General features: G+C 37.9%; 1 protein-coding gene across 1 annotated transcript in view; it reads right to left on the bottom strand.

The window, feature by feature from the left end:
* Positions 1–576: 576 nt before the first annotated feature.
* The window catches only part of ccdc102a (coiled-coil domain containing 102A), a 78,351-nt gene continuing 64,093 nt past the window's right edge, over positions 577–14,834 (bottom strand). The window contains exons 7-9 of the mRNA XM_084405582.1: positions 10,273–10,443; positions 9,715–9,818; positions 577–2,037 (exon numbers count right to left, since the gene is read on the bottom strand). Of these exons, the coding sequence (XP_084261708.1) occupies positions 1,896–2,037; positions 9,715–9,818; positions 10,273–10,443 (417 nt within the window). The 3' untranslated portion in view covers positions 577–1,895. The remainder of the gene's footprint in view (positions 2,038–9,714; positions 9,819–10,272; positions 10,444–14,834) is intronic.

Here is a 14,834-nt window from a genome sequence, read left to right as displayed (position 1 = left end):
CCAATGAAGCAGAACAAAACCTGATGCAGTTTAAACATATTTAAACGCACAAAATAATAGGTCTCTAGGGACTTTAGTTTCTGGCACGTTATGCACAAGCACATCGACCTTCCAACTTTATCTGTAAATGTATTTTGCAAAGTAAAAATAATTACTTTTGGGGTCTGCTTCGCTATATAATCAAGCTCTCCAGAAAGAACAAAAAAATTAAAGCATTGCTGTGATCTTGCCATATTACAAACCAATTAATACAGAGACGCGTAAAGAAAGAGGTATCCGTCCCGGGTCATCTTTGGTTGCTGAAGCGTGTCTAAAAGAAGAATGTTTAAAGTATAACATTACCTGCATTATAATTAATTATCTTGCGAACAATGCACATGTAATCATGCATACGAGAAAGGTTTTAAGAGATGTTATTATACAGATGTCAGAGAGAGGCACAGCATCCATAGAAAGGCGCAATCAACCATGTGATTTTAGTTCAAGTCAGCATGCAACAGTAATTTTGATCGTCTTTTCTTCATTATTGATGTATATATGTTACCAAACCGAGAAAAGAAATGTATAGGGCAGGAGTTGATTTTGTCAGTCAATATTTACTGTATATACACTTAACATTTATAGAGGTAAAATACAAACACAAACAAATACAAATACAAAAAAACTGTAATACAGGCAACTTAGGTAAAAAACGAACATCTGATAAATACTTTAATATGACCAGTACAAATGTCCCAGTTGAAGAGGAGTCAGTTTTGGTCCCCATTGCAGATGTAGACAGTATCATATTGCTTAAAAGTCTGTTTAAAATCAACAGAACATTTGTTCAAATGTTCCCTCATGTCCCTTTCAAAGGTTTAATACAAAAGGGGAAAGCAATTATGCTTGAATACATTTAATAAGAATCCAACCGACTCGTTCACAAAACTACCCACGGTCCCCCCTCCCTACTTCCTATATAAAACAAGACTACTCCTCCACTGCAAAGACAGAAACACATTTATATGGTCACCAAGAACAACTTTGGGACAATTAAAGCAAGACTACTTCTGAAAAACAAAGCACTTGCCTGCCTCTTCAGTAACAACACAGCAGAAATGAAATGTTCCCCAGACACAGGGAACATAATCATCATGTTCATCTGGTGTTAAGGGATGGGGGTGTGTGGGAGGGCCGACAAAAGATTAAATGGGAAATCAAAATGAATGGGAAGAGCAAAAGGGAACAGTGGAAATGAATGGGTGACGAGACAAAATTATAATGCAGGTGATGGAAAATAAATGAAGAGAGGAGGAAGGGAACACGCATGTAAACAGTACATGAAGCAGAAGCGCAGAAGTATTGTATGGATGCTTTCAGAGGTCATCCCAAGTCAGACAAGAGATGACAATGTGACCCAGACTGTGTCAATTTCCTTCCAGGGTTACTGTTTGAAAGTGTGAACAAGTTACAATGGGCTTTTTTTCAGGCTTGAACTGTGTGTACCAGCGCATGCGTCCACTTATTACTTTACCATGTGCAGTGCATTATCACTAGGCATCAAATGGGCTTCATGAGACCCTCAAAAGTCATAGGGTTAAAACAGTTTGGACTATTAATGATCTTTGAACCTGTATCCTTATATTAATCATCTATGTGCCATCTAGGACTGTAACCAGTAATATATTGGTGGAGACACAAGCAGATTTTTTTTTACATGAAAGCCCTGGCTGGCACACACTTTATAAGCTGTCGAAAACAGGCTACTGAAAAATCGCTGTGTTTATCTGTCTGCTGAGGATTGTGAAGTCTGTGTCCTCTTCTGGACTGGCTTAGAGATGGAATGAAAGGGAAGGTGAAATGCTTGGGTACGATCTACGAGTCTTTCGTCCATTTCCAGGTGTGGCGTGAACAGTTTAGGGGATCTGAAGCTGCAGTTCTTCTTCCTCATCTTCATCAGGGTCACTATGGGGGCCGTCTGCGTCTTCAGGCCCAAAACGCGCTGAAGCTGATGTAATCATCTTGCCAAAGAGGCCAGGATTCTGCTGACGCCTTAGCCTTTCCCAAAAAATATAAGAAAATAAAATAAAATAAATAATAATAATAATATAAGTCAAGTAAATACATAAAGACAAACGAGAGAAGGAAAGAAAAAAAGAATGAGAAATCCGTAATCACAGTGGAATCAAAAAGTATATTTGGGCACTTAAGCCACACTTTATGTAAAATCACTGCATTAGATGAGAACAAATAATCAAGTGTCATTTAAAGAGATGAAGTACAAGCACAAGCATTTTAAGTAAAACATTTCAGTTGAATTTTTTAATTATAAACAATACTTTTGTAATGTACTCTTCAAAATGACAGTAGAAAGTCTGAGAAAAGGTCTAGCATCATTTGTCACTGTTGATTTCATATTAGGTTGTTCATACACTTTAAGTAACTTTAAGTCATGAGGATTCTTGGAATCTTCATTACGTCAATTAAAATAAGAACAAGAAACAAGAGGTTGACCAACAAAAAGGAGCTCTAAGAATTATAGTAACTGTTTATCTCCATTATTACTGGCAAACAATAATAATACTAATGCTAATGGCTAAATAAAATGCATCAGTACAGCTAAAGCTGAGGCCAGTACTGCATCAGAAAAGAAACATGGGCAAATGCAAATTAGCTCAGAATGAGTCACCAGTGGGCAAATGAATGGAATAAATCATAGTTTTTTATGATGATGATTTATACGATATCTGAATATTTGAGAGTATTATAACAGCAAACACAAAACAGGTGGTCATTAGCACAGACAGTTCTTTCTGACAACGCTCTTTTTAATGCCCATCCTTTTTCGCTCTGTTTTGTGTCTCTATTCTTGATGTTTTTGATGTAATAGTAAGGAAATATTGGCCCTGTGGCGTGTTAGGAAACATTTCCTGGCCATTAAAGTGCTGCTGGGGTAAACAGACAAGGTAAAACAATCACAACAACAAATAATACCGAAAAAGAACAAGAGGTTGATGTAAGAAATGGAGGGAGAGAGAAAAAACCCTCTTGTCTTTGAACAGCTGATGACTCACTATATTGTTAGTGTTTGAATAACTGAGCAGATGAAAAGCTTCTCTGGGTGTATTCAGGGGCGTATAAGGGCCCGGGATCCTCCACAGAAGAGGGACCTACTGTCAGGAAACACTAAACATTGCTAAATTACACATTACACTATTTCGACCACAGTGGCTCACTCACAGAGGCTAAAAGCTTTTTGAGTCCAAAGCTTCACAGGGCTACAATTTTCACTAGAGATCATAAATACAGAGACGCATACAAATAGTGAAACAAAATTGATTCTTGTTGAGCCCACACAGTGACTCATGTCTTCAGGGTTTATCATGAATATTTTAGCATTTTAACATTTGGGTGGCAGATAAATAACATGGACATAATTATTTAAAATGTAAATACATGTAAAAAGGATATTTTTTCTTGTAGTTTTCTGTCAGTTCTAGATAGTTCTTCAAATCAAAATCACCAGAGACTAAAATACTGTGTGTAATAATTACTGTGTGATTTTTATCTTATAAATGTTATATATTTATCAATAATAAAAAAATAAAACCATCTCGAGATTAAAGTCATTATAATGCGAGACTAAACTTGTTAAATTTCGAGAAAAAAAAGTCGAAATACAATCTTGAGAATAAACTCATTAAATATTGAGAATAAAGTCGTTGTTTCTCGAGAAAAAACTCGTTAAATTTCGAGAAAAAAAAGTCGAAATAATCGTGAGAATAAACTCATTAAATTTCGAGAATAAAGTCATTGGGCCCTATTTTAACGATCTGAAACGCAAGTGTCAAAGCGCAAAGCGCAAGTAACTTTGTGGGCGGGTCTTGGCGCTGTTGCTATTTTCCCGGCGGGATAAATGACTCTTGCGCCTGGCGCAAATCTAAAAGGGGTTGGTCTGAAGTAGCTTCATTATTCATAGGTGTGGTTTGGGCATAACGTGAAATAAACCAATCAGAGCGACATCTCACATTCCCTTTAAGAGCAGGCGCGCTTGTTCTAAAGCGAATTCCTATTATAACGGCGGATTTGCCAGACGCGCGTCAGGAGCGGTTCACAGCCGAGGAGACTGACGTTCCCGTCAGGGACGTTGGGGATGGAGAAACACACCCAAATTAACTTCGGTTAAACAGGCGTATGATAATTTGGGTAAATGTGTAAGCTATCTATCTATCTTTCGTAATAATGTATGATTTGCAAAAATGATAACTGCTGCGTCTGTGTGTAGATGAGAGAATCAAAGTGTATGCGCATTGTGCACACGCTACATTGATTAAGGCCAAGCATGCACCCTTAAAATAGCATATTAATAACATGCGCAACGCGCCACTGACTTTAAACTGTTTTTTTTCGGTTAGTGGCGCAATTGTTTTCTAAACCTGTAAAATAGCATGAGGGAACGTTTGCGCCGGAACACGCCTCCTCTTTGCGCTGAACCGCCCCGGGGAGCGCAAGTGTATTTCTTAGTTAACCGACGTGCTTCTGTGGAGGGAAAAGTCCGCTTTGCGCGGGTGCAAAATAGGAATGATACATGCGTCCGTGTACAAAGTCAATTGCGCTGGGTGCAAGATAGGGCCCATTGTGTTTCGAGAAATAAAAGTCGAAATTAAATGTAGAGAATAACGCATTTGATCAGTGTTCATTGCATAGCCTACTGATATCAACCTCATGGAGGTTTCATGGTTTCCCAGGATACCATAAGACGCATTATTAATCGTTGTTGGTTGTGTACGCCTCCATCCACAGAATGTAACGACTGTAACCATCTATACAGCAATTAATGCCAATGCCGTACGGTTTTAATTTATCATAGCTGTCCATATACCAGAGTGCATTTGGGCCAGCGTAAGTGTACTGGCGTCTTCTCAAGCGTCTCCTTCGTCGAAATTCCACACCTTGAAGATCAACAAGTTTAATAATGCGTCTTATGGTATCCTGGGAAACCACGAAACCTCGATGAATTTCATGTTGGACAAAAGCGAGTACATCGCGCAAATTGGACTGATTTTTTCTTCTAAAAAGACCTAGCCGACCTAGACCTAAGAATGTTCTATTCTTTGTTACTGAAAGAAAGTCTAAAATATAGCTTGACTAAGTGATCCAACTCTGCCATGTCCTCTATCAGTAGGCTATGCAATGAACACTGATCGAATGCGTTATTCTCTACATTTCATTCTGACTTTTTTTCTCGAAACACAACGACTTTATTCTTGAAATTTAATGAGTTTATTCTCACGATTATTTCGACTTTTCTCGAAATTTAACGAGTTTTTTTTCTCGAAACACAACGACTTTATTCTCGAAATTTAATGAGTTTATTCTCAAGATTGTATTTCGAGTTTTTTTCTCGAAATTTAACGAGTTTTTTCTCGAAACACAACGACTTTATTCTCGAAATGTAATGAGTTCATTCTCAAGATTGTATTTCGACTTTTTTCTCGAAATTTAACGAGTTTTTTCTCGAAACAAAACGACTTTATTCTCGATATTTAATGAGTTTATTCTCAAGATTGTATTCGACTTTTTTTCTCGAAATGTAATGAGTTTAATCTCGCATTATAATGACTTTAATCTCGAGATGGTTTTATTTTTTTATTATTGTTTGGCCCTAATCCTCTTCCGTAATATGTGTATATATAAAATATATTTTAAAATGCAGTTTATTCCACTGAATGTAACACAGCATGATCCTTCATAAATCATTTTAATATGCTCAAGTAGCATCTTATCATCAATGTAATGATGTAATCTTGTAATGTAATGTAAACTGATATTTCCTACTTACACACTACAGCAAAAGATATACTGTAAATAACTGGCTTGAAATCATTTTTTTGTGTGAAAATACTAACGTGCCTAATACTTTTGCACAGTACTGTATATGACTGCTGTCGTTGCTTGACATTACATGCCAACTACTCATTTACAATTCAAGTCCTGATCAGCAACTCTGCTAGCCTTTTATTCTTCAAATTGTTCATTGAGGCAAAGAATAAACTCAGGCCCTCAGGCGTATTATCTGTTCTGTTTTGATGTAAAACATTACACCATCATTTAGGATGTGGAATTGACTTCTGCACTACCAAACCAATGGAAAACCAATGTGACCAATAGGAAAGCAGCAATGTAATTGTTCTACCCCAACGCTACTGGCACAGAGACATGTACAATAAAGAACATGTCAGTCAGACAAAGCAACCGTGAAATCACGACACCAATGTCACGTGCATGATAATCCCATTCTACACCACAGACATTTTCATTATCCTTTGTTTGATTTATTTATTAATATATCCCCTTCTTCAACTCCCCCATACATAACGCAGAGATACTCGCTCCCTTTCTCTATTTCTCTCTGCCACACAAAGCTGATGAGTTGCCTGTCACTCAGTGGAGGTGTGCTTTAAGTGCCTGCCTTTTAATGTCTGTACACTCAGATAAGAATGCAACTGGCGAGCTACATTAAAGCTGCATAGATCCACACCATCAGCTCTCTCCATCTGATCTATCTCACACAAAGCCCCATCACCATGTCTCCGTCTTTGTGCAGCTCATTCCTCCACGCAGAACCGTATCTGGCACATTCCTCAGAGCTTTCAAGCAATCGGGTCTACTATCAGACTACTGGCAGGAGTGTACTGCTATACTGTTAGTATATCCATGTCTTTGCGTATGAAATTCATTGCATGCATGTTTTTGTACATAAATTACCAGATCTAATGCAATGTTTTTTTTATATCAGTCTTAAGAAAAGCCATAAGAGAGCAACCTCACACTTAAATTTTAAAGAGATAGTTCACTCCAATTCAGTCATCATTTATTTACCCTCATGTCATTCCAAACCTGTATGACTGACTTTCTTCTGTGGAACATAGAAGATAATTTGATAAATGTGTTTTTTTTCCTGTTCATTCAACGTAAATGGTCACCAAAACTGTTTGGCAACTAATATTCTTCCAAATCACAAACCACAAACAGACCATAAGGGTTACAGTCAACATATAAGGACAACAAAGTGTTCAACGCATGTGGCATATGTGACACGCCTGAGTGTACATGCAGACCTGGTAGGCTTCTCTGCTTCCTGCAGGGATTAGGAGCATTGTCTGCCCTCATCTATCGATTTACACACAAAGTTTATGATTATAGACTGAAGCACATACAGTCAATTACCATCTACTCTCTGTAGAGGCCGAGGTAGAGAGAAAGAGAGAGGAAGAGACAGAGAGAGAGACATGAATAAAAAGAGAGAATTAGAGCAAGGACCTTAGCAGACAGGACAACAACGAGTAGACGGAACAACAACAAGCCACTAAGGGTGAAACAGAGATGAAAGACAGTGAGTTCACAGCTTTCCAATGAAGAAAGAAGCAAATAGGCACGGTGGGGGTGCCAAATGGTGCTGCCGGTGGGCTGAGCAGAGCTGCTGTCTCATGCTGCGAGACTAACAGACAAACACAGCCGCTGAGAGCAGGACAGCGGGCGAGAGGAGCCAACCTCAATCATGAGATCTGATCCTTTTCTGCGTGTCCACTGCGCCCACAGCAGATATTACGGTTTATGGTATTCTTGCTGCAGGACATAGAGTGGGTGGAGTCACAGCCAGCTGAGAAATGATGCGACTCTGAACTTCCTGTGGCGTTAGATATGGGTATGAACTCTAAGTCAACTCGGCGACTGAAGCACTATCAGTTCCTTAATGCTGTCATTTCCAGCCTTCTCCTGTCACCTTGACAACGCTTACTCCAAATCAGCCTCTAGACCATCCTCGGTCTCCATGACAACTTGGACAAGCGCTCAACTCCATCTGTCACCCTATCCCCCATGGCCTGCTCCTCTCTTCCTCAATCGCTGCGCTAGTACTGAACCCTAGCCCACCTCTCAGAGGGACGGTCGGAATGTTCTCGCATCCTTTCTTCAACAACTCTTTCATATTGAAGACTGGCACTTGCTGACAGCCTAGTGAGCAACCTTTTCTCCCAAAAGAGCATTTTATTTTAGGTTTTGAGCAAACTCAAATATATGTTTTGTATATATATAAATAAATGTGGCACCTCAAATTAAAGTCTATGTAAACATGCCTTTTTATTAAATCATTTAGCAATGAAAGTGCATTTGCTTTTTCAAAAAAATGATTCCTTGAAAGTACAGTGTTTAATGAAACCATTAAGGGACAGGATTCGTTCCAAACTGTAGACATGCATGAAACCTCAAACTTAGGATTTTCCCAGGCAAAAGGAGGGACAAGAATATCACTAGCCTGGTTTCCACATCAGATTTGCACAAAACTTTTGCGATATTTTCTAAATGTCGATAAATACTATTGCGAATCCATTAACCGAAGTTATGCGACTAAAACATTTTTTTTTACCTCTCGCGATAAGTCATTCCAAAAATAATGGCAACGGATGTTAGTAGGTTTACGTATCGCAGCCATGGCACTAGCCATTATTTTTAATCGAGGGAGACGTAGGTATATCATCCTACTATCCTTTCCAAGGAAAGTCCCTTATACTTGGCAGCAGCTGGATGAGGTGTTTCTGGGTGTTTCTCCCTCCTATCTGCTTCAAGGTCTTGATAAATTGTGGCATTTCTTTGTTATTTAGAATCCAGTATTCCCGTAATACTTTTATCTTTTATGAGTTTAATAAAGAACTCTTGTCTCGTCTTCTGTCCAAACATAACGTGTCATCTTTAAAGAATGATTGACTTTTACTTACGCCAGGTGACCTGTAAATGCGAAAAACTGTTTCCATTGCAGTTTTGTGAAATATTCCTTTTTCGAATGGCCTGAAAAACCACCTCGCGAGTTTTTGCAAAATTGATGTGCTTCCATTGGGCATATTTTCAATTCGCAATTTCAATTTGTGCAATTTAAAAGGTAATGGAAACGCAGCTACTGAGACATGGGGGAGAGCTCTATTGAAATGGATCAGTATGCGACGACACAAATCAGTAACAACCACTCCATACTCTACTTACATTTTTTTTTTCAGAAAATGAAAAGATCGCCTTTAAATCACAATGCCATTTTACCTCAAATGAGAGCAAGCTATTTTTTCTCAACAGTCTGGACTGAATCCAACTGACATCTCTTCCTATACCCACAAAGGAAAGTTCGCCGTGTGCAAATCCAATGTGAAGAACCCAATCTGCAAGGCTGCATTTTTTAGTTAAATGACTTTTGTTTTCATGACAATCTCATAATTTAATCATATGTATCAACACAGGTGTGACTTGGAGGAATTATGCTTTGAGAATGTCTTAATCATTAGAAGCTTTTCATCAGTCTCTATAAACACCACCATGCCGACATGCCTGTCACTGTTTTCTCCAGCTGCGGGGGGCCCGAGCCCACAACACTGCTTCAAGTCTCCCTGTTACTACGGTAACCCACAGCCAGGCAGCCTGGGATTGGCTGCGGGTAGGTGCAAGCCTGAATGCAGGCAGAATAATGAGAGAGAGACTAAAAGAGAGAACGGGCTGAGGGAATCGTTGACAGTTTACCCTATAAACCTGCCATCTTATTCATGATGTTGTGTAACAGAAGCTTATCCTGTATTCATTACTGATCAAAAGAGATCTGATCTGAACACAATATTCTCAAACGGATCAGACACTTGACCTGGTACAGAGATACTTCTGAGTCAGTGCGTGTGCATATATTTATCTGGTTACCTGGATTGTAGGTGCTCCAGCTGAACTTGTAGGTTCTCTGACTGCTCCACCTGCTCATCCAGGGATCTCTGTAGCTTTCTGGTCTGATTATGAGCCTCATCCAACTGAAACAATTGCATAATACATAGTTCATATATATATATATATATATATATATATATATATATTTATGTGTTGTCAATATAGCATACATTCATTGATCATAGCAAACGTAAAGATTTGGTTTTCTGTGATTTACAATTGTTGCTGAGAATTCTGCTGATTTAAATATATCACTAATGCAATGCTATCTAGCTGCTGATCAAAACTGTGAAAATGACTTGAGACAGTCAGGAGAGATAGGAAGAATGGTTTGAAAATTAAACATCTAATAATTTTGTTATAATTGTTTGTTGTCCTAGCAAAGATTAATTTATCTCTATATAATTTTGTAAAGTAACAGCCGAATCAATTTGTTGTAAAGTTTAAACATAACATAACATAACATATAACAAAGAAAACCACAGAATACACCCCAAGCAATTATGAATTTAATTTTGAGCAAGTGCTTTGTTTGACCTCATCTTCAGCCTGGCCCAGCTCTTTCTTCAGTTCCTCCACCCTCAGTCTGAGTTTCTTAACTTCTGTCTCATGCTGTTCCACACGCCGGTTAGCATGTGCTAGCTCAGCCATCTTCTCCTGGTACTGTTTTTTAACCTTGGAGTGGACGTGCCGCAAATCTGCCAACTCCTGCAAGAGAGCAGATGCATTGACACCATGTTCTAGATACAAGACAGCTGAGAACTCCATCATCATAATCACCAACCTGTATACTGCTTAGTGACAGTAACTTTTTCATATACTTTGACACAGAATCAATATAAAAATGTGTGTTTGTGTGTGTTAGAAGGGTTTTATATACCTTATCAGCCTGGCTCATGAATATTAATCAGGGATCTATCTAGCTATATTGGGATTATACTCTACTGATGGTACATTCACTGGTTTGCAGAAGCTGTTTGGCCTGCAAGAGTTTTTCTCTTTGCACTGCAGCCAAGCAAAACAAAGCTCATAAATATAATGATTATTGCCCACGTGTGAGGTATGATCTGTAAAAACTCTAAAAAGTTCTATAATGGTTACTACACCCATGCTAAAAAACTAAAAGTGCTGTTAACATTATGCAGTGAAATAAGAAAAACCCATTCTGAGCTCATTTTCAATATGCCTAGTTTAAAGGGGTGGTATAATGCCCCATTTTACAAGACGTAAAATAAGTCTCTGATGTCCCCAAAGTGTGTATGTGAAATTTTAGCTCAAAATACCCCACAGATCATTTTTATAGCATGTTAAAATTGTCCCTTTTTGAGGGTGAGAAAAAAACGCTTTGTTTTGTGCGTGTCCCTTTAAATGCAAATGAGCTGCTGCTCCCGGCACAGAGGGCGGAGCTACAACAGCTCGCGTCATTAGCAGCTTGCAGACACGCACTAAAATGTCAGAAACTGTTCTGCCTTTTATGTTAGAACTATAGTCGGACAAAGATGAAGAGGCTCAAGAAGAAGTGACAATATGTAGAATGCAACAGGACGTTTCTAAATGGTTAGTCGATTAATTTATGTAGCTGATGTGGAGTTAACCATCTTCAAGTCATTGATTAGCATATTCTGTCATGATAATCTATAAAATCGCTCATGTGGGAACTGTTGCAAGACGCCTACAGAGTGACATGCTATTGCATTTATGTTACGTACTGTATTGCAATAAATGTGAAAAGACGGATGCGATAGCTTGAGCAGACTCCCAAATGTGCTCTACTACAACAACTCTTCCTCTTGTTGCGTGTTTCCAGGGGCAGGGTTTATGTCAATTTTAGGGTTAGTGGTGTCACTTAAAAAGTGATTTCTGTAAAAGAAAATATCTCCCTTTGATAGTTTGAACTTTGAGCGTCGTAAATTTGCAGATGTTGTTTATGCTCAAACAGCAACACTACACACTAACCAAAGTTAAAAAGTGAAATCATAATCAACCACCCCTTTAAAGTAAACATTTTCACATGCCATCAAGTGGATATCCTTTTTGATCTGTTTTAGAGAGAACACAGGTCACATAGCTATTAACTTATCAGTAATGAAAATAAAGTTGATTACCTTCCTAGACATTAATAAAAAAGGACAATGTGCTTCAGTTCCCATAACAACACAAGGGATTGTGATGGGAAGCCCAAGTCATATCTAATCAACAAATAAACACGACCAACAAAGAACATTATGTTGCCAACAGAAGGTGCATTGCCCCCCATAGTGTTTGTTTTCTTCTCTTATTATTATTCTTCTGCTCCCGTTGGAGTTCATTGCAGACTATAGAGCAGTAGAGTAAAAAAGTTTAACACAGTAATATGTCGTTTGTATAATACAAAGCTGTAAAATGTAGCCCATCATGGCTCAAAGGAACAGTGTGTTGGATCTATTTTCTATTACAATTGAATACTTTTGCTCTGCCTCATTTTTTATACCATTTTTGGGAACAGTGTAAATAAAACAGCAATGCAGAAATGTTCAACTATACTTTTTATATTATGAAAGCCTTGGAAGAATCTCTTTACATCTACCATCTTGAAAACCACTCAAACCCACCACAAGAAGCTGTGCCCTGATTAGGATCCGGAAACCACAGCCTCAAGTATTTAAATCAGACAAGACAAACTAACACTGACAATGTATTCTGTATCCGGGTATTTGTCCAAGTCGATCTTAATGTTAGACAAGACCAGACCTCTGAAGAGAGACAGTCCCTGGTATGCGCTATACCACAGCCCATATATTAAACAACGAAGGAAAAAGAAGACAAAGCAAACTAACGTAAATAAAGAGTGCATGTGGAACAGTCGGAAAAAACACTCGGGATGATAGAAACCCCTCCTAATCTTTGGCTATAGGCCAAATCCTAATATATCCTAATATAAGCCCCTATATATAATTTTTTTTTTCTCTTCTCATTTGATTAAAACACACAACCAAACAATCTCTTTCCATTTCAACTTTAACATTGAAGCCCAATTCACCATTCAGGCATTTTTTCATTCTCATTCTGAGAGCAAGAATACAACGATTTTTAGCTCTGTTTTTTACATTTACACTACCTTTCAAAAGGTTGTGGTCAGTAAGATATTCTTTAAAGAAATGTAAATATTTTAAATACAGCAAGTACTGTATGCAAATGACAGTAAAGACATTTATAATGTTACAAAAGATCTCCATTTCAAATAAATACTTTCTATTTGGAATTCTAAAAAATAAACAAAACCGATCACGGTTTACACAAAAATATATATTAAGCAGCACGACTGTTTTCAAAACTGATGTTTCTTGGACACTAAACCAGCTCATTAGAATGATTTCTGAAGGATCATGTGACACTGAAGACTGAAGAAATGATGCTGCACATTTAGCTTTGCCATCAGAGGAAAAAATTATCAAATTGTAATAACATTTCAAAATATTACTGCTTTTTTTTTTATCAAGTAAAGGCAGCCTTGGTGAGCATGAGAGGCTTAAAATCTTACCGACCCTAAACCTTTGAATGATAGTGCACATATTACCTGATGCATATGTACGTAGTATAACATAATTTAAATCAGTGCTGGAACTTAAACATTTATATCCAGAAGTTTCTAAATACATGTATAAATTACAGTGAATATAATCAATAATTCTTTATCTACAAAAGTCTGAAGTCCTTCCATATATAATGTAAGTTTGTCCATTACATTGGCAACATATGGTCTTACACACTCACTTCAAATCAACAGTTAAGTCAAGTACTTATGAGTGTCTCGAACCCAGGATGATCTGCTTAGGGTTCCGACCTTCTCTCATTTCTGTACACACACAGCTCATACAAACCTCTGTGTGACCATTACAGTGAAGAACAAAGAGAGGGAAGGTCTAGGGAGATCGAGGGGGGTGGAAGCCAAAGGGAAGCACCAGATCCATGAATAATTTAAGAGGATAATCAAGTACCTAGACAAATCTCATTCATAATGTACCTCCCCCATCACATGAGCAGCCAAACTGTCTATTTGTTTTAGAGCGGGAGCATGTATGCACACATATGGAGATTCATATGTGTTTAGTATTAGTGGTTCACCCTTTTCACACTGATATGAAAGAGTAGATCTAAAAAAATAAAAAATAAATCCTAAGATACGTAAGATAGTAACAGCTTAAAAAGAGACAGAAGAGTAACACACACACACACACACACACACACCTGGCAGAATGAGAATCCCAGGCCGCTGTGTTCTATTGATTTCTGGGTCACTGGAAAGGAGGACAAGATCTACTTGTGTTTTTACTGAGAGAGCCACAGCATAGTTAACCTCAGAGCAAATCACACTGCTCTGTATGTGGAGCACATCCCTCAATATGGCCTGTCGAGGTGTTTTGCGTGTCTGGTGGTGTGATCAAAGGTGTTTTTGACAAATCAAATGTATTTAAAAACTGTCAATGGGACTATATCATGTGATGTGACATACATACGAGCATTTTTTTAATCAGGCTTATATGTTTAGGTTCAGTAATTTCACTTTAATGGCAATGTAAAGGTTATTAGTCAGTTATTGAAATGCCTTTTTTTTATGTCACTTTAGTCAATTCATTGGTATTTGACAAATTTGATTGTCTTTTGCTGCAAAACTAGCTAAGTCCATGTGTGTTTTTTCTGCAAAAACCACCTCTTTGGACAAGACATAGTAAACAGTTGCGCATCTTATTCAGGTCCAAGTGCCCACAGGGGATCCAGATTCAAATGTGACCCGTGGTCTTTCCCAACAACACCATATCTCTCTTCAGTCACTCTTCACTGACCTTTCTGAATAAAAGTAAAAGGCTCAAAAATATACAGTGGGTACGGAAAGTATTCAGACCCCCTTAAATCTTTCACTCTTTGTTATATTGCAGCCATTTGCTAAAATCATTTAAGGTCATTTTTTTGTGATATTTCAGTTTTTCTTTTTTAATAAATGTGCAAAAATGTCAACAATTCTGTGTTTTTCTGTCAATATGGGGTGCTGTGTGTACAATAATGATAACAAAGAGTAAAAAATGTAAGGAGGTCTGAATACTTTCCGTACCCACTGTATG

Source organism: Rutilus rutilus (assembly GCF_951802725.1).
Source record: "Rutilus rutilus genome assembly, chromosome: 3".
Taxonomy (NCBI): Eukaryota; Metazoa; Chordata; class Actinopteri; order Cypriniformes; family Leuciscidae; genus Rutilus; species Rutilus rutilus.
Note: the sequence above shows the minus strand (reverse complement) of the source record. Positions and strands in the feature narration are given on the sequence as shown.